The following is a 19,649-nucleotide window of genomic DNA, read 5'->3' as shown; positions in this document are numbered from 1 at the left end:
AACCGATACCTAACATAGGTATTAATATTCCTAGAAGGGATATTAAGATCAGAAATAACCAAGGGTATCTCTTAGAAGTATAATGTTTAACTATTAAACTTACCCTTAAGGGGAAAAGACAGGATAAGATTCTTAGACTAAGAGTGGACAGAAGAGAAGGGGAGGACTAAGACTAGACCCAAGTGATAATCTGTACGCTGTACGCACAGTGACATCATAAAGGACGTCTAGCTGGTGAAAAGACCAAAAGGGAAAAGCAGCCAATAGAAAGCAACCTCGCCACTCATAAGTTTAAAACTGACTGCACGTGTATCCCCACATCTCCTCCTCAAAAAACTCATTGAAATTACGGTGATTTCTCGTAGATGAACAATCTGGGACTCCAACACGCGACCTGATCTCTTCGCTCAGGTCTACCTATGTTCTGTGCGCCTGTAAACTTCCAGACGGGCTTAACGCTAGGAAAGCGCAACAAGTGCAGTAGCAAATGTTATTCAGGGATCCATTTTCAAACAGACAGTATCTGTTTGATAGAGATCGCACAAGCTTACATCACGAAAAAAACGAAATCCAAAAACTAATACAACCCCAGCCTACAGAGACTGCAAAACCGCTCCCCAACTGGAATCAGCCAGGCTCAAACTGCCCTATAGACGCAACCTACGGAAATTGAGTCAAACTGTCTCGGGCAGTGTTCCCATCAGCTAATCACCTATCCGACCCGCTTCGTTTTTCTTTTTTCTATTGATCTAAAGAAGTGTCAATCAACGTGGTTCCGCTCCCTGGGGGAGGGATCTTAGCAGAGAATCAACCAATTCCGTACTGATTTGTAGCGGAAGAGACTCTGGTCCTAGAGTTCTTGGTTACTCTCGATGGTGCCAGGGCGGAGAAATACTAAGATCTGAGGCCTTAGGGATAGGAAGTGACGTAAGGATGGCGGAGGGGCGCGAGCTTTCAAGATGGCGGTGGCTGGGTGGCTGACCGGCACACAGAGGTGAAGGCCCCTACGAGGTAAAAAAGGCCGAGAATCGTCCCCTCCCCGCTTCTCGCAGTGCCAGGAGTCCAGCAGAAGTGTGAGTGTGCAGAATTGTTTCACTCGGTTTCTTCATCTTTTCCCGCCCTGCCCCGGGCCCGCGCAATTGCCTCGGGGACGCCAGGCCCCTCTGTCCGGTTCTTCCTCTTCGCGGCTTGGGTCTCCCCGGTCTCGGACCGGGGGATCTTGGAGCCAGGGGCCGCGCGGCTTCCAGCAGTTAAGCAGCTGTTCACCCGAGTCGGTTAGCGCCGCCTTCTGCCTGTGCTCGTTGACCGGTTGCTTTAGATTTGACGTCCTGTACCTCGAGTCAGGGTCAACCGTCGCTATGGTTTCGGCAGTCGCTGCTGCTGCTGCTTCTCTTGGTGGATCTGGGCCCTGTCCCACTGCAGCCTCTTCAGTTCTGTGGCCCGATTTCCCTGCCGTTTCTGCTTTGGGCAAAAAGTAGTTTGTGCAGACTAAGGCTCCGTGGTCTTCTGTAGAAATTCTCTGTAATTCTGCTGTCTGTCCTTTGTTTCCCTTGTGGGAGAAGAGGGTCAAACCAGGAGCCCGAGGGTAATTGAGAGAGGACAGCAAAAATGGTAACAGGCCATCAAAGACAGGAGAGCCTGTGTTTATACCAGTTTTGTTTCGGCCTCCCTTCTCCCCCACTCCCCGAGTTTTCTGAGAAGGAAACCCTGGACAGGATAATTAGTTGCCCCTGGAACAGCTCTGAAGCATTTAGCGGAAATCAAGGCATTTGAACGCTTGCTGAAAGAGGCATTAACTAATGAACTTTTCTGACAAAAACCTTTAAGGAAAGGTATAATTAGTTGTATGGGCTACACCTCTTCATCTTCCTTTCACACCCTTTAAAAGTCTATTTTCAAAAGGAAGTAAATTTGTCAACTTTATTATTGGGAAGAATAAGTATTTAAAAGTTAAACAATTGAAATAAGAGAAAGGAGTAATATAGTAGTATCTTAGGGTAATAAAAATTTAGACTTGCAAAGCATTTTTTCTCAGATAGTCATCCCTTTCAATTACCATAAAAAAATAGAAATCGGGAGCTAAGTACGTACTAGTAGGAAAATATGTGTCTGAACGTTTTTGGACACTCCTTCATGTAATACTCCGATTTTTTATATTTGCACTTTTAGGTATGTTTTAAGCTCTTGAGATTCAAGAATTATATGTGAATTAGAACTAAACTTGAATTAAGCAGGCTTAAATTAATGAGTTTTTACTATCTTACAGATGTTGTGAATACATGTGAAGATAAACTATGGAGAGGGACAAGGGTGACATTTATTGTTCAACCCAAATCATTACCTCCATTTGCTTTTTATTCCTCTTTCACCCTACATGTCAACAAAGGAAGGGTGAAGGGAAAGGACTAATGGCTTTTCATATTCATGGTTTATCCATGTTGTTGAAGCATTTTCTGATTTTTTTTTTTCAGAGTCAGTCCGTGATCTATTAAAAAAAGTTAATAATCAAAGGAATGTTACTTTTCAAAAGATTGGTAGAAAGAAATTTCATAATATAAAAAGGAAGAAATTCTGTAAATATTAGAAGAATAAGCTATTTCTTTGTCTTTGCAGGTTTTTTTGTTTTTCTGTTTTAATGAACAAGTAAACCATACAAATTGTCAACATGGGACGGAGATCGACATCATCCACCAAGAGTGGAAAATTTATGAACCCCACAGACCAAGCCCGTAAGTGTCCATTAGTGTAGAATGATAAACAAGAGGAATGATAAATTTGCAAACACTAGAGAATCTGTTACGTCTTAATTATAAAGTCAGCATTGCTAGGTGTCAGTTGTATAAAGTTATCCAGTGTTGTTGTGGGCACATGATGAAAACTTTAAGCATGCAAAAAAATTAAGACCCATTTTTTAATTTGATTGACTTAAGAAGTGGAATTGGCTTGAAACTTTCTTTTTGTATTTGAAATTTTGGACAGATTAGTTTTGAGAGCTTACAACAAAAATTTCTCAAGATTTTGGTTGGCATAATTAAGGGTTGCTGTTGGCATCTGGTAGATAGAGGCAATAGATGCTGCTAAATATTCTGCAATGCACAGAATAGCCTCCCATGTTATTGTTATCTGTATTAAGTTGGACAAAATGCTTGCGTTCAAGATTTGAAAAGTTTTGTATTTTCTCTCTCTCTTAAAGGAAAAGAAGCCCGGAAGAGAGAATTAAAGAAGGTAGGATTTCAGAAGCATCTTATCAGTCTTAAGTGATGTTTGGCACATCTTATTATTTGGGATTAGCAGATTTCCAAACAATATTTACAATTATTTGTCAGAAAAGATACTTCATGTTTCTTACAACAAACGATAAAATTTATTAAGCCAAAATGCTATACTTGGAAACTTAACTGAAATAACTTTGCAGATAAGCTCATGATGGTTATCATAACATTATATATTTGATTATCTTTCCCATTGAGTTAAATAAATATCTTTAAAAGGAATTTTTTTTTTCTGTTAAAGCATATTGCTTTGTTAAAAGCAACCGAATTGGTGAATGGAAATAAATGGTGATTCTAAATGGCTCTGTGGTTCATTTTCCTCATTATGTAGCCATTGAGTTTGTGGCAAAGTGTTCTTCCAGAGTAAGACAGTATTTACTTTTTAATATCATTCTTTAACACACTGAAAGATTCCAGATTTTTAATAGTTTTTAACTGGGTTTTCCTGGTTCCTTGTTTAGCATCAAATCCTGCAAAACTTCTTCAGTTTATAATTTTAGAATTTAGCTCTAAAAAAAAATCTTAATTTTCTTTAAGTAATTGCTTAAGATACCACAAAATTTAAAGAAATACTTGCCTGAGAAAGTTCACATAATAAATAGTGTTTATCTTTTTGTGTAACATTAAAACATTTTTTGAGAGGCAAAAATTACTTAGCCTTGGTTATGGTAGTTGAAACAAGTGATCAGAAACCAAGGAAAAGTTCAACTTCAATTTCAGTAGATTCTTGATGCAAATCAAAATAAAAACTCAGGAATGTCCAGTTTCTTGACATAGTGCTCTTTTTTCCTAAGAACAAAAAACAGCGCATGATGGTACGAGCTGCAGTTTTGAAGATGAAGGATCCCAAGCAGATTATCCGGGACATGGAGAAATTGGATGAAATGGGTAAAAATTCATTTTAAAAGGCTAGATTTTAGAGCAGGACTAACAGTCTGATAAACAGAGGCAGGCATAGGCATGAGAAAAACAGAAAAAAGCATGAAAACATTTGACACTTGGATTTAGTTTTTGTGTCAGACAAAATGGAGTGATGAGGAGCAATTGCACTCTGGGGATCTCCTCTAGAGTGAGATGAATGCTGTTACTTAGCTTGAACTAGTTATTGAGAGAAGACTGAAACCTGGAGTTTTTGTTTTATTTTTTTAATATTGGCAGTTATCTTGTAAATCAAGTATTAGATTACCATGAATTTATCAATTCCCCATTTTTTCCAGCGTGAACATCAAAGACAGTTGACCCACTAAGGTGGCAGACGAAATCATGAAATACTTAAAATCTAATTTTATAGAATATCATATGTATCATATTGAGAGAAAAAAAGATTTCTCTTTTTTCACATTTCTTTGAATAATTTTACTCAGTCTCTTCATATGCATTTTCAGTATCACTGCTTTTGTCATAACTGGAATCACAAGATAACTGCATATTATCTTTCCTTGCATCTGAGTTGCTTGAGAATTGTCTGTGTGATGCTGCCATTGGAAATTTTACCGCAACCCACAAATACCCATTTTTTAATACTAGAATTTTACATTTTTCTGCCCCCCCCCTTTTTTTGCATAATGAAATGAGTTTGGCAAGTTTTGTTTTTAGAAGGTACTCAGTTTAAGTGGCTTACCAAAAATCAGATAGTAAGTGAAAGAGGTACAGTGAATTTCAGTGATATATTAAATGGGTTGAAAAAAAAATTTAGCTATGTGGAGTTACAGTATATAGTATATAGTGTGTATGGTATATAGTGTGCTGTCTTAAATAATGTAGCACAGCTCATGCACATTTCTTAGCCTAGGCAAGAGTTCTGGGTCAGATTGCATGATCCCAAATCGTTCCCAATTCAGCTGTAACTGATCCTGTTTGTTGCCTCTGGTTTAAATATTACTACGGGTAGTTGTTATCGCTGGGGCATCAAGACATTAAATGACCTAGTAAATTACTTCAGATTGATTCATGTGGTTTTAAAAGAAGATAATAAGAGTAACGGGTTTATTGAGCTCTTTTCTTGCTAAACACCAAGTTTTTTCCACATGTTACAATTTTTAGGTGGGTGTTTTACCCCTATTTTATGGGTGAGGAAACTCGGGCACAGAGAGGAACTTTCCTCACAGTCATGCTGTTAGGAATTAACAAGCTGGGATTAAAATTCAGGCATTCAACATTTTTATTAATCACACTAAGAATAGTATGTCATGTAGGACTACCTTTGGAATAAATCACCAAAGTAGAAGGAGGTAGGGAAGAAGATAAATAAACTTGTTATCTGTTAAAAGAAGAAAAAAAAAAGACAAAGGGAGAAGGGAACACTGTTCATCAGGGCTCTAATTATAATGTATAAACCTTATATAATTTATGAAACTCAAACTAGTTAAGGCAAAAAAAAAATACATACATTGACTCCCATAATTGGCAAATCCCAGAGGAAAACTCTCCTAGCAAGCACGGGTATCATTATTAAGACTGTTCATCTGTCTGGTCTGATCTCTTATTAGCTTCATTCAGCATATTACTAACGAACTTCTTGGGACTGGAAGTGGAAAGTGGGTAAAGAATTAGTGGGAAACAAGGTCAAGGTTGAGGTTTATTTTCTTCCTCCTATAAGCTTCACTCTTACATCCACATTTGGATCATGTGCCAGTTGATCTCTGAGTCAGTCACTGGGGAGGGGAATATAGGGAAGATGGTATAATTGACCAGGCAAGCTTGGGAGTCTTGTGCTAGCAATCCCTTTTGGGGCAAAAGACCTGAAATTAAGCCCCATGTTGAACATATGGAAAGAGAAAAGATTGTATGGTAATTAGAGAACAGCAGTTTGTTATAAAAAATAATTAAAAGTGGTGAGCTAGACACCACTGGATATTTTGTGATCACGTTCAGTCATCAGAGTTCCGTTGTGAAGTACTTGATGTCCCCATTTCCCAGATGAAGAAGCTAAAGATCACAGAATTCAAATGCCTAAGATCTCAGAATTAAATGGCACAGTTAGGTCTGGCTGAAGCCTCACAATACCAAGTTGTTAGTGTAAAGGAATGAAGATTGATTTTTATTACAGTGATGATGAAAATGAATTAGGTAATGTTAGACTTTTCTTAGAAGAGAAAGTAAAATTAATGGCTTATCTTTAAAAGGGTAGAGTATCAAATATCTGTTGCACTTTTTAATAAAACTTTATAAAAGTGTATACCTAGTCTGAAGCCTTTTTGGAAGTTGTAGTGTATAAGGAGATTTTATTTTTTTTTTTTTAAAGATTTTATTTATTTGACAGACAGAGATCACAAGTAGGCAGAGAGGCAGGCAGAGAGAGAGGAGGAAGCAGGCTCCCTGCTGAACAGAGAGCCCGATGTGGGGCTCGATCCCAGGACCCTGGGATCATGACCTGAGCTGAAGGCAGAGGCTTTAACCCACTGAGCCACCCAGGTGCCCCATAAGGAGATTTTATTAAATGATAGAGCTGATATCTAAATGAAGTGACTTTTTGTGTTGGATTTCAATATCTGCTCTTTTCCCTCAGAGTTTAACCCGGTGCAGCAACCACAGTTAAACGAGAAGGTGCTGAAAGACAAGCGTAAAAAGCTGCGTGAAACCTTTGAACGTATCCTACGACTCTATGAAAAAGAGAATCCAGATATTTACAAAGAACTGAGAAAGCTAGAAGTAGAATATGAACAGAAAAGGGCGCAACTTAGCCAATATTTTGATGCTGTCAAGGTAATCAAGTTTTTTTAAAGAGATAAACTAAAATGTTAAATTTAGATTTGCTTTTAAAATTGTTAATGGGAGAACTGGTCATGATGAACTACTTCCTCTTGGCAATTTCTTGTCAAACTAAACCTATCCCATGAACCAGCAAATTTAATGCTACGTACTTACAAGAGCAATTAATCCATCTGCCAACACAGTAATAGCCAAAAACTGGAAATAGCCTAGATGTCCATTAATAGGATAATGGATAAACAAACTAGTATATTTGTAAAATTGTATGTACTCAGCAATGAAAAGGAATGCTCTACTAATACTCAAAACAACATGGGATTAAGAAAAAAAATTTTTAACATAAATCTCAAAGCATGTTGAACTTCTTTCATAGTTAGGATTCCATTTGTATGAAATTCTAGAACAGGCAGAACTATAGATGGAAGCATTTGGTTTGTTTTGTTCTGTTTTTAAAGATTTTATTTATTTGACAGAGAGAGTTCCCAAGCAGGCAGAGAGGCAGGCAGAGGGAGGGGGAAGCAAGCTCCCTGCTGAGCAAAGAACCCTAGGTGGGGCCCAATCCCAGGACCCTGAGACCATGGCCCGAGCCAAAGGCAGAGGCTCAACCCACTAAGCCACCCAGGCGCCCCAAATGAAAGCATTTGTAAAAGTATTTGCTTTGGGGTTGTTTTAGGGATTGATTGAGAAATGTGAACTATATGCATTTGTCGAAACTCAGAATTTAGGGGCACCTGGGTGGCTCAGTGGGTTAAGCCTCTACCTTCGGCTCAGGTCATGATCTCAGGGTCCTAGGATGGAGCCCCGTATCGAGCTCTCTGCTAAGCAGGGAGCCTGCTTCCCCCTCTCTCTCTGCTTGCCTCTGCCTACTTGTGATATCTCTCTCTCTCTCTCTGTCAAATAAATAAAATATTTTTTTAAAAACCCAATTTATATATTTCATTGTGAATTTTGTCCAAAAAAGTAAAAAAAAAAACCTAATTGTATCATTTTTTGCGAAGTAAGTAGTATATAGGTCCCATTTTACAGATAAGGAAACTAAGGGACTTGCTTAGTCATACAGCTAGTATGTGGCAGAAATTCAGCAGACTAATTTTAGAAACCCAAGCTCTACTACTGAATATATATTATTTCTAAGTCAGTTGATAAATGCTGTTTATCATCCAGAATATTTAATAGAGTGGCTTTGGTCCTAGACACTTTTTAACAGTTGGATTTCTATAAACAGCTATTTCAAACCATAACCCAAAAGGATACGTTAATGATGAGAGAAAAACAACTGAGTTTTGTTTCTTTTAAAGGTGATAGGGATTTTTTCCATTCATTGACCGACTTTTGACTGTTTTTCCCTGATACTTGTGTTAGGTGGGAAGCAAATTCAGGTTATGAAACAGCAGATACTGAATTTTTAGTGTTGAGTTTGTGAATTGCACTAATACTATTGAACTTTTTTCTCTGTTTCAGAATGCTCAGCATGTGGAAGTGGAGAGCATTCCCTTGCCAGATATGCCACATGCTCCTTCCAACATCTTGATCCAGGACATTCCACTTCCTGGTGCCCAGCCACCCTCCATTCTTAAAAAAACTTCAGCCTATGGGTAAGGAAGCAGTAGCATAATTAAATAACACTTCTTAAAAGTACCTTTTAACTGTCCAGTGCCAAAATTATTGCAGTGGGAATTAAAAGGCAGTGTGAACGTAAGCGATGCCTCACTTGAGTAAATATAAAGTAAGAAATCCCTTGAAAATATTTTAGAAGAGGAAATAAATACCTCATTACTGTGAATGTGATTATTGTGGAATTTTCTTTCAGACCTCCAACACGGGCAGTTTCTATACTTCCTCTTCTTGGACATGGTGTGCCACGTTTGCCCCCTGGCAGAAAACCTCCTGGTCCTCCCCCCGGTCCACCACCTCCTCAAGTCTTGCAAATGTATGGCCGTAAAGTGGGCTTTGCCCTAGATCTTCCTCCTCGTAGGCGGGATGAAGACATGTTATATAGCCCGGAACTTGGTAAGGAGTGACTGTTCCTTTTGCTCTTGTGACCTTTCTGCTGTCCTTTTTTTTGTTGGCCCTGTTTAACATCTGGTTCACTGTCCTCAGAACTTGGGAAATAAATGAGGTTTACATGTACATACTAACAAGATGGATAAATCATAGAATTCACCCAAATAAAAGCAGCATACATAAGGAAGTACAGAAGTGTATTGTGTTTTAAATTGGGCTTTTATTTTTTTAGAAAAGATTTTAAACTGTTACCAAATGGAAATATTGTCAGACTGTGTGAAGAACTGTTATATACAGAATCATTTTACATAATGAAGTTACTCTGACTTAAATAGCACAATTCTCTGTGCTTTGGTATACCATATAGAGCAGGGTCCAATCATCTTTGTTTCCTGATCCCTTCTCCTCAGCTCAGCGGGGCCATGATGATGATGTTTCCAGCACCAGTGAAGATGATGGGTATCCTGAGGACATGGATCAAGATAAGCATGATGACAGTACTGATGACAGCGACACTGACCGATCAGATGGAGAAAGTGAAGGGGATGAATTTGTGCACCGTGATGATAACGAGAGAGACAACAATGAAGAAAAAAAGTCAGGTATGTGCAAATGAAAGTTCCGTGGCTTGATCCATAAGTAGCACACAAGTTGAAGGTCCTGATTTATTAATGCATCTTTGAAAGTAATTGTAAGCACCTTGAAAAGAAGCATCACAGCTCTGTTCATTCTTATATCAAAAGTCTCTAAAAGTTCCGGACATGTAATACTTGGTGGACATTTGTGGGTTTGGATAAGAAAAAAGAATAACCACATAACCATATTGAGAAAGCTATAGTCACATTGTTTTTTGATGTCTGCTTATTTACATTTAAAGCCATTTAAATTTTCTGTGTTCATTTTGTCTCACATCAGCCCAGACCATAATTATAATGTAGCTACATCCGCGAGTGGAATCATGATCTAATGGAAGCATCCATAATGTATGATATATGTCCATTTGATTATTATAAGATCAGACTGAGTTACTTGTACTTCTAAAAAGTCATTACGACATCAAGAAAATTTTTAAGATTTGTGATAGATACTGAACAATACAAAATATATGATCTGTCACACCTTGGTAGTCTTAGAGTTTCTTTTAAGATTGTTTTTGTGGGAGTGCCTCGGTGTCTCAGTGGGTTGAGTGTCTCAACTCTTGATTTCAGCTCAGATCATGATCTCAGGGTTGTGGGGTCAAGCCCTGCCTTGGGCTCTGCCCTCAATGCAGTCTTCCTCTCCCTCTGTCCTTCCCCCTGCTTGTGCATGTATGTGTGTGCTTTCTCTGTCTCTAAAATAAATAAGATTTTTTTTTTTAAAGAAATAAATTGGTTTTGTAGCCTACACCACATTTATGTGGTTGTAATACTACTGATGTTCATATTTGTAATGATGACAAATCTTTGTCCTGATATTTCTTAAGAGCTGTGGTTTCAGGGGCACCTCAGTGGCTCAGTTGGTTACATCTGCCTTGGCTCAGGTCATGATCCCAGGGTTCTGGGATGGAGTCCCATTTTGGGCTCCCTGCTCTGTGGAGAGCCTGCTTCTCCCTCTCCTTCTCGCTCTTGCTTTCTCTGTCTCTTTCTCAAATAAAAAAATAAAATCTTAAAAAAAGAGTCATGGTTGCAAACCAAAAGCTATCTTAACAGGGTGCATGGAGCTGGTAATGAAGAATTATCTAGGATTTATGTAGAAGCCCGTACTACAAAGTAGAAAGTCCTTAAAGTCGCAGCAGCTTCGTTTTTCTCTGGCATTGTGTGATCCTTTGCCTGATTTTTCTCTTTTTCTGCCACCTTGTTTTACTTATGTGTACTCACCAATGTACGTGTGCTTAATGTGGCTCTCCTACTAGGATTTGACATTTATCTAATATTTACACTGAGCTTTTACTATGTGTAAGGAATTTTCCTAGACAAAGGATACAAAGTAAGAAAACTAAAGCCCTGCCCACATGGAACTTGGTAAATGTTTACCGACTAAGACTGCTCCTAATATTGCACCATTTAGCAAGATGTTTAATAGCTGATAGCTTCATTTATCGAGTTTAAAAAAAGGTCCCTTCCAGTCTTAGTTTGCTAAGTTTTTTTTGTTGTAAATATGTTAAAGTATCTGTTCAGATGCTGTTATGGTTTTTCTTTAAGTTGTTTATTATAATGAATTATATTCATGGCTTTTCTAATGTTCAATCTTATCTTACATTTCTGGGACCAACCCTAAATGTTTATGATGTGTTTTTCTTTTAAAACACTGTTGGATTCAATATGGTTATAAAATTGGCCCTTGAACAGCACCAAGGAGCACCAACCTTATACACAATCAAAAATCCATGCATAACTTTCAAGTTCCCCAGAACTTAACTACTGATAGCCTATTGTTGACCAGAAGTTTTACTGTTAAGATAAACTGTCAATTAACACACGCTTTGTATGTTGCATGTATTATATACTGCATTCTTGCAGTAAACTTCACTAGGGAAAAGAAAATGATGTTGAGAATTCATAAAGAAATACAGTCCCGGTACTATACTATATTTATCACAAAAACCCATGTGTAAGTGGACCCCCTCAGTTCAAACCCATGTTCAACAGTCAACTGTATTTTACAGTAGGTTAGTTTTGAATTAAGGTTGTGTTGGCTTCATTAGTTCTGGATTGCATTCCATCTTTCCGTGCCCTTTTACAGGAAATTTTTATTTAATGTTTGGCTGAACTTCCTTATAAAATTATTTGGCAAGGTTAAAAATAGATTTCTAACTACCATTTCAGTTTTATGTGTTCTGTCACTTCTTATCACTTCTTATCACTTCTGTGGCCAATTTTTGTGGTCTGTATTTTTCTAAATGTCTACTATTTTATCTGGGTGTTCCAGTTTAACTGGCATAAAGTTATTAATAGTATTGTTTGAATTTTACAGATCTTAAATCACAATAGCATATGTTTACCAACCAGTTGGCACTTCTTAGACTATCTTTTATATGGCTGACTCTTCCCAGCACTTAATTTCTGCCAAATAGTGGGCAGCAGTCCTATCTAGTGCTTTCTAGTATTATATAGTGTGCATTTGCTGAATTTTGTTGTTCCTAATGCACCCCATTCTCTCCTTCCACCCCTTAGGTCTGAGTGTAAGATTTGCAGATATGCCTGGAAAATCAAGGAAGAAAAAGAAGAACATGAAGGAGCTGACTCCTCTTCAAGCCATGATGCTTCGAATGGCAGGTGAGACAGGGAGAAGAGTAATCAAATCACCTTTCAAGTATTTCTTCCTGCCAGTTCCTTTATGTACATTTGCCATTTAGTATCTCAGCAACCCTGAAGTGAGTAACAAATCCTTATTTTACAAAAGTTATGGTTTGGAGACTAAGCTGCCCAAAGTTACCTAGCTAGTAAGTGGTTAAACTGGCATTTAAATCCAGGTCCATCTTGTTCTAAAGCCTGAGCTTGTTTCACTGTGCTCCACTAGCACAGATGAGTAGAATACTGTTTGATTGCTCCACATCCAAGTAGTTCATTGAAGAAGGCTCTTCGGTTGTTCATTTTAAGGAAGCACTTAATTGAGCTCATGTCTTCAGCCATCACTATTTTGTGGGCTGTAAAAAATGAATCAACTCCATTTACCTGGTTTAATATTTCTTAGGTCAGGAAATCCCCGAGGAGGGACGAGAAGTAGAAGAATTTTCAGAGGATGATGACGAAGATGATTCTGATGATTCTGAAGCAGAAAAGCAATCACAAAAACAGCATAAAGAGGAGTCTCTTTCTGATGGCACATCTACTGCTTCTTCACAGCAGCAAGCCCCCCCACAGTCTGTTCCTCCTTCTCAGATTCAAGCACCTCCCATGCCGGGACCGCCTCCTCTTGGACCACCCCCGGCTCCACCCTTACGGCCTCCTGGACCTCCCACTGGCCTTCCTCCTGGACCACCTCCTGGTAAGTCCGCACTGCTGCATTGTGAGGAAACCAAGTCTACTTCATTTCTGTGATCAGAGTGATGAAGTCATTCCAAAAATACACATCATTGGTATCGATGTTTTGTTTTCTCCTAGTATAAGTCACTAAGAGATAAAGGATAAGTACAGTTCATTTTTTCCTACAGCACTGTTCACAGTTCATAGTACTTCCGACAGCCATCTTTTTCTCTAAAATTGTTCTCTTTTCAGGATCATGTAGTTGAGTTTAACGGGCAGAAACTGGATATGAAACTGGTGTTTTCTTTAGTATTGTTTTTTAATATGACAAGTTGACCCAATTCTAAATTGATGGCTAATGGGACTAGGGCACAGTAAATACTAACAGGCATCCTTCTTTGGTTGGGAGTTGTTGAATGTCGGTCTTTAGAAACAAAAGGAATCAGTATTAATATAATCTTTGGCATGTAAGAATGAGAAGGTTATTTGAAATTTGAACTTCTTTGTTACTTACAATTTTATAATCTTTCATCCTATAGTTGTCAAGTTAGGTTTTCTTCACTTGAGTTCATCCTTTTCTGATTGGTCTTGGCAAAAAAGCACATTACCAGTCTTAAGTCATCTTCAGTCATCCTTGCTATGTCTTCCTGTGTTTCAGGGGGAATCATTAAAGCACCCTGCTTTATATTCCATTTTCAGCTTTTAAGAGCTCGTTTAAGAATTATTTTCTTTATACAGTTCCTAGCCCAGCAGAGCTGAGCTATTAAAAAAAAAAAAAAAGGAAGAAGCAGCTATGCTTTTTGTCAGTACCAGCAAATAAAGAGAAATGATCTGTAACAAATCCAGTTCCATGTCTCTGGTGCTCAGATATTGAATGAATTCTTTTTCCACCTACATTTTGATCAGTTTTTGAAGTTACCTGATTTCAAGTTAAAATGCCAAGTCAGACCACACTTGAGTTACCTTTATACCAAGTTATGACTTCCTATGTATGTCTCTTAATTTGTCATTTTTCTTTTTTCAGGAGCTCCTCCATTCCTGAGACCACCTGGAATGCCGGGACTCCGAGGGCCTTTACCCCGACTTTTGCCTCCAGGCCCACCACCAGGCCGACCCCCCGGCCCTCCCCCAGGTCCACCTCCAGGTCTGCCTCCTGGCCCTCCTCCTCGGGGACCCCCACCAAGGCTACCTCCCCCTGCTCCTCCAGGTGAACCTTTTGATTTCTAGTACAAAAACTTGACCACTATATATTTCATCTGCTCTAAGACATATTTTCACATTTTAGTTTCCTAAAATTAAGGGGTATCCTAAAATGATGTTTTTTAATTGTTTTTGGCCTAGGTTGAAGTTGAGTTCTTCCACAGGCTATGTGCACTGGGTTCTGCCTGTCCTGTGAGCGACTTTTCCCAGGCAGAGACCACTTTGGATAAAATTCTCCATTTGAATAGAGCATTTGGGGAGGGGGGAAGCAATTGTGGAGTTATTCCACATATTTCCATATATTTACATGAGTACAGAGTTAAAGTTTGAAAATAAAAGGCAGATTGCCTTGTGCTCTTGTTACATGTGGTAGGTGTATTTCCAGTTTATTAACACTGTCCCAGTTTAATGTGAAAACCTCCTCCTAAACTCCCCAGCTTGGACTTTTAGTGGTATCTGGAATAATTATGAGTCTGTATAAGCAGTAGTATCTTAAGTTCAGTGAAATTTGGTATTTTATATTTGGTCTTAAAAGTGGCATTTGAAGAAAATTAAATCTGCAGTTCTGGGTAAATGACAATGGTATGTCTGAATCATCAAAGGACATGAATTCTTTTCCAATAGTGGTAAGATACTATGATTAGTTATATTCATGTCCCCTAATGGTTAAAATTCCATTTCCTGCCTGTTGGGTTACCTTTTTCAGGGGAGGAATGGTGTAGAAATCAGTAAATAATGCAGGAGATCAAACTCCCAACCTTGGCCTTGATGGCGTGTGCGCTGTACAGCTAGAATAAAGTCTTGGGCTGTCAGATCTGAAATTGGACAAATTTGAAATCATACTTGAAACCAGTTGGTATTGTCAACTTTGTATTTAACTTTTTTTTTTTTTAACATTTTATTTATTTGACAGAGATCACAAGTAGTCGGAGAGGCAGGCAGAGAGAGAGGGGGAAGCAGGCTCTCTGTTGAGCAGAGAGCCTGATGCACGGCTCAATCCTAGGACCCTGAGATCATGACCTGAGCCAATGGCAGAGGCTTAACCCACTGAGCCACCCAGGCGCCCCTGTTTAACTTTCTATTTATTTAGTACATTACTCAGGAAGAAAACCTACGTACAGGGGTACAGTTTAAAAGTGAATATTCATAATAAAATATTCCTTAGTATCAAAACATATTCCTGAGTTTCAGGTAGTAATAAGCAGCATGGTTTTAGCTTATTTTCTGTAAATTTGCCAATTTTTAAAAAATTGTCAACCTGTTTTTCACATCCTTTATAGTAGTTACAATTTATCCTCATAGTCTTCATCTTCCTGTTTTCTCCTTCATTTAGGTATCCCTCCGCCTCGTCCCGGCATGATGCGCCCACCTTTGGTGCCTCCACTTGGACCTGCCCCACCTGGGCTTTTCCCACCAGCTCCGCTGCCGAACCCCGGGGTTTTAAGTGCTCCACCCAACTTGATTCAGCGACCCAAGGCGGATGATACAAGTGCAGCCACCATTGAGAAGAAAGCAACAGCAACCATCAGTGCCAAGCCACAGATCACTAATCCCAAGGCAGAGATCACTCGATTTGTGCCCACTGCATTGAGGGTACGTCGGGAGAATAAAGGGGCCACTGCTGCTCCCCAAAGAAAGTCAGAGGATGATTCTGCTGTGCCTCTTGCCAAAGCAGCTCCCAAGTCTGGTCCATCTGTTCCTGTCTCAGTGCAGACTAAGGATGATGTTTATGAAGCTTTCATGAAAGAGATGGAAGGGCTCCTGTAACAGCTTTTAATGCCAGAGCAGGTTTCTGTTCATATCAGTGGTTCGTGGGGAAAGAGGCTCTTTCTAAACTTAGTGAAAGAGCGACTTTCACTGTCAGGGTATTTTTAGATTTCAGTTCAAGGAATATCCTAAAGTTTAGCCTTGTTCAGAATTTATTGCATATAAGAGAGGATTATTTCATTCAGAATAGATTGGTTATTGAAGCAGTGCTGCTAATATCCATTCCCTTTCATACCACCGTTTTCATCCCGTTTGTTCCCCTTCTCCAATTCTTTGGAAACTTGTGATCCGGGGATCTTTGTTACTTGTTTTGATTCTCTTGTGTGCAGTGGGCACTGGAGTAAAGATTTCTGGAAAAAAACAGTTTATTTTATCCCATCTTGCTTTTTGTGTTTGAGTTATTTTAATATTTTCTTGTAAATATTTTGTAATATTTTAGTGAAATGGATCGCAGTGTCATTTCCTAATACAAAGCAAGATATGTGGGAAGAAAATGTACAATTCTTTGATTAAAATTATTTCCCACTGACCTAAACTTTGAGTGTTTCGTGAAATAAATAAATAAATGTTCTACACCAAGATATCCTGTGTTACTGATAATATGTAAATACAGTATCTGTGTTATGGGTAGAAAAGAAGCAAGTGTTTAAAAATTGTGTTTTAAAACTGAGTTTTAGATTTTAAGGGATAAAGAGAATTACTTTCCTTCAAGACTATCGTACTGGCTTTGGAGAAATTGAGAGGTTATTAATTGCATAGAACATGAATCTTTTCCTTAAAGATTGTTTATTTTTCCAGAGCTCTATAAACTGACACTAACAGGGAAAGCTTGCTTTAAATCATGTGTAAATTATTGGATAGCCAGAAAAGGTTACTTTTACTTTATTGACTTTGTCAGTTGTACAAGCTTTTATTATTAAAAGACCTGAAATGAAGAATGCTCAATACTGTTAATTTTCATTGGTACTGTTTTCTTTAAAAAGTGCTTTAATAACTAATTCATTTAGGCAGTAATCCTGGGAAATGATTTTCACAGATATTTCCCCCATTTTACAGATGAGAGTATTGAAGCTAATGGTTTGTATGGATTATCCAGTGGCCCAAAGTGAATATTTTATGAACAAAGACATACACACATGCACAATGAGCCAATGTGTGCATTGGCTTTAGACTAGGCATACCTAGTCTTACTTTCCATTGTATCTTAAACACCTGTCATGTGAATCCCATGTCATCAAAAATTGGTGGTATCCTAAAAAGATAGTACCTAACACAATAAGGCTTTTACTTTCTTGCAGGTGATTTCCTTGATGGATATTTAGATTTCTGTTCTAAGATCCTTTGTGTATGAGACTTTTCTTGGAAGTTACTCCTTGAGATTAAAGCAAGTCCTGTCAAAGCAGTCTATAGGTCATTTTGGATTTTTTTGTTTCTTTTTTTTAGTATAATCATTACAGGCCAGTAAGTGAATTGAATTTTTTACCATTTAGATGCAGGGATGGAACACAATTATACCGTCATCAAGTCAATATTATAATTTAAATGTAAACAATCATTCTTTAGTATTTGATCTGCAATATTTTTAATGTTCTTACTTGAAATATACATTTTTTCTGAGATTTGTTTCACATTAAGAAAGCTGTTTATCTTAGAGTCATTTCCTAGTATCGCTTGTTTTATTTTCCGAAAAGTCAATTGTAAAATCTGACACTTTCATTTGCTAGCTGTATTTACAGGAAAGGGGAATCAGCAGTTCAAAATTTGGGTAGATTCTGAGTAGGCATTTGTTGTCATGACCATAATTGACATTATGATTTCAAAAAAATGGAACACTGTTAAGCTTGATACAAATCCTTAATCAGATAATATGGATCAATACTGTTTGCTTCTCAAAGTGTCATTTTATTATGCATTAATTGCCCCTTAAAGTCATTTTGAAATTTCTTTTACTCTTTTTCCTGGTTAAAGCCCAGGTATAAAAGGTATAAAACATGAATTAAGGATCCACAAAAATACTCTGCCATGGTGTGGAGTCAGCATAAAGCCCTAGATGACCTCCAAAGTTCTGTTTAGATTTGATTCTTATTTGCATATTCTAGTGTGTGCTCTTCATAAACGATTGTTTTGTTTATACGTAGTTGGGAGACATTTTTTAATATTAAACTTTTTTTGCTTCAAGTAATTCTTCAGGCAACAAGATGCCACAATCACTGCCCCATACAGAACTGCACACATGTAGTCTTCTAGTCCAACTACAGCAGTTCTAATACATGAAAATGTTCCTCAGCCAGAACTCGTTCAGAGGACAAGCCTTCTTTTTTTTTTTTTTTTTTTTTTAAAGATTTTATTTATTTATTTGACAGAGAGAGATCACAAGTAGGCAGAGAGAGAGGAGGAAGCAGGCTCCCCACGGAGCAGAGAGCCCGATGCGGGGCTCGATCCCAGGACCCTGAGATCATGACCTGAGCCGAAGGCAGCGGCTTAATCCACTGAGCCACCCAGGCGCCCCGAGGACAAGCCTTCTTACAGAACTCCAGAACTCAAAGCTGTCACTGAGCAGAGGTGTAGATAATGTCTACACACTCAGTCCTGGGTTCAGGAGGTTATAAACGAGCTGTGGGGAAATTTTCCTGTTCTTTACTTTCCTGGAATTAAGGGCTTTTAGCCAAGGTTGGAGCTAGGACTTCGGTGAGACCAAAATTACTCTCCCTACCACAGTTCTCTTTCTTCTAGGATGCCTTTGAGTTTGGCTGTCAAGGAAAGTAGATAGGACAGAGGGCAGGTGGCTAAGGACTGAGTGAACAGAGGTTTTGGTTGGTCAGCATGCTCAAGTTTGCTGAGGGTTACTAGCGAGGAGAGAGGGACAGGTTGGAGAATGAAAAGAGTGATTGATGGAATGAGTTACCTGAGGGCTTGGGGAGCTGTGTGAGTCATAAACTATTCTGCAGATAGTCACTGAGCACCTGCTGTGAGCTAGGTGCTGGGAAAACCGTGGCAAGCAGAATCAGATGAGGTCCCTACCTTCAGGGTCCTTATGTAAATTTCAAGACAGAAGCATCAATGTCTATATCACTTCTGTCTCATACCTTGAATACAGTATTGACCAATGCTAATTTTTTAAAAGAATTTAATTCATTTAACCTGTACTAGTGAACAATTTGGAAAAATAACAATATTATGGCCATTACATGCTATCTGCCAGTGAAGACATAATTCACCAGAACTTTATAGTCTTTTTACATTTTAAAAGCCTTTAAAAGTTCTTTAAAAAAACAGAAATGTTTTCTCTGAAATATCAACCGATGACCTTAATGGTGCTGTGACCAAAGAGAAAACATTAAAAAATAATAAGTTTGCAAAGAAAAGACCATGGATTCCCCCAAGACATTGTTTTTCCTTGACCTGTTACTCTATTCAAATGTTATTTCCCCTCATTAGGCATCTGAATCCTAAATATAGGCTGTCTACTATTGGAATTTACCATAATGAATCCTTATTTAGTAAGAATTTAGTAAGAATTGCATTTACAGGAGATAAATAACTGAGAAATAGGAGAATTAACACTTTAAGAATGCTGTGAGATGCAAAAAAAAAAAAAGTGTTTTAAGGATTTGTATAGCAGAGGAAAATGAGAATCCAATAGTGTTTGTATCCATAGAATCTCAAGAAAAATTAGAGTCTGAGGAATATTATAATAATATTATAATAATATATAACTCCATCCTTACCACTGCACCCAGCAAACTTGGCT

General features: G+C 38.2%; 1 protein-coding gene across 2 annotated transcripts; it reads left to right on the top strand.

Annotated features, from left to right (window-relative positions):
- The first annotated feature begins 942 nt into the window (after nt 1–942).
- On the top strand, nt 943–16,479 carry WBP11 (WW domain binding protein 11). 2 transcript variants are annotated; one of them, XM_046013347.1, is made up of 12 exons: nt 943–1,073; nt 2,614–2,729; nt 3,194–3,225; nt 4,067–4,160; nt 6,781–6,977; nt 8,445–8,578; nt 8,794–8,993; nt 9,398–9,589; nt 12,140–12,241; nt 12,660–12,953; nt 13,956–14,138; nt 15,465–16,479. In XM_046013347.1, the coding sequence occupies exons 2-12, from the start codon at nt 2,666–2,668 to the stop codon at nt 15,896–15,898; spliced, it is 1,926 nt and encodes a 641-aa protein (XP_045869303.1). In that variant the 5' UTR covers nt 943–1,073; nt 2,614–2,665; the 3' UTR covers nt 15,899–16,479. The 2 variants fall into 2 exon arrangements, with proteins under 2 accessions (XP_045869303.1, XP_045869304.1); XM_046013348.1 differs by having other exon boundaries at nt 952–1,011.
- Nucleotides 16,480–19,649: the final 3,170 nt, after the last annotated feature.

The sequence above is a fragment of the Meles meles genome, chromosome 7, assembly GCF_922984935.1.
Source record: "Meles meles chromosome 7, mMelMel3.1 paternal haplotype, whole genome shotgun sequence".
Classification (NCBI taxonomy): domain Eukaryota; kingdom Metazoa; phylum Chordata; class Mammalia; order Carnivora; family Mustelidae; genus Meles; species Meles meles.
The sequence above is the reverse complement of the archived record's forward strand: the minus strand, read 5'-3'. Positions and strand labels throughout refer to the sequence as shown.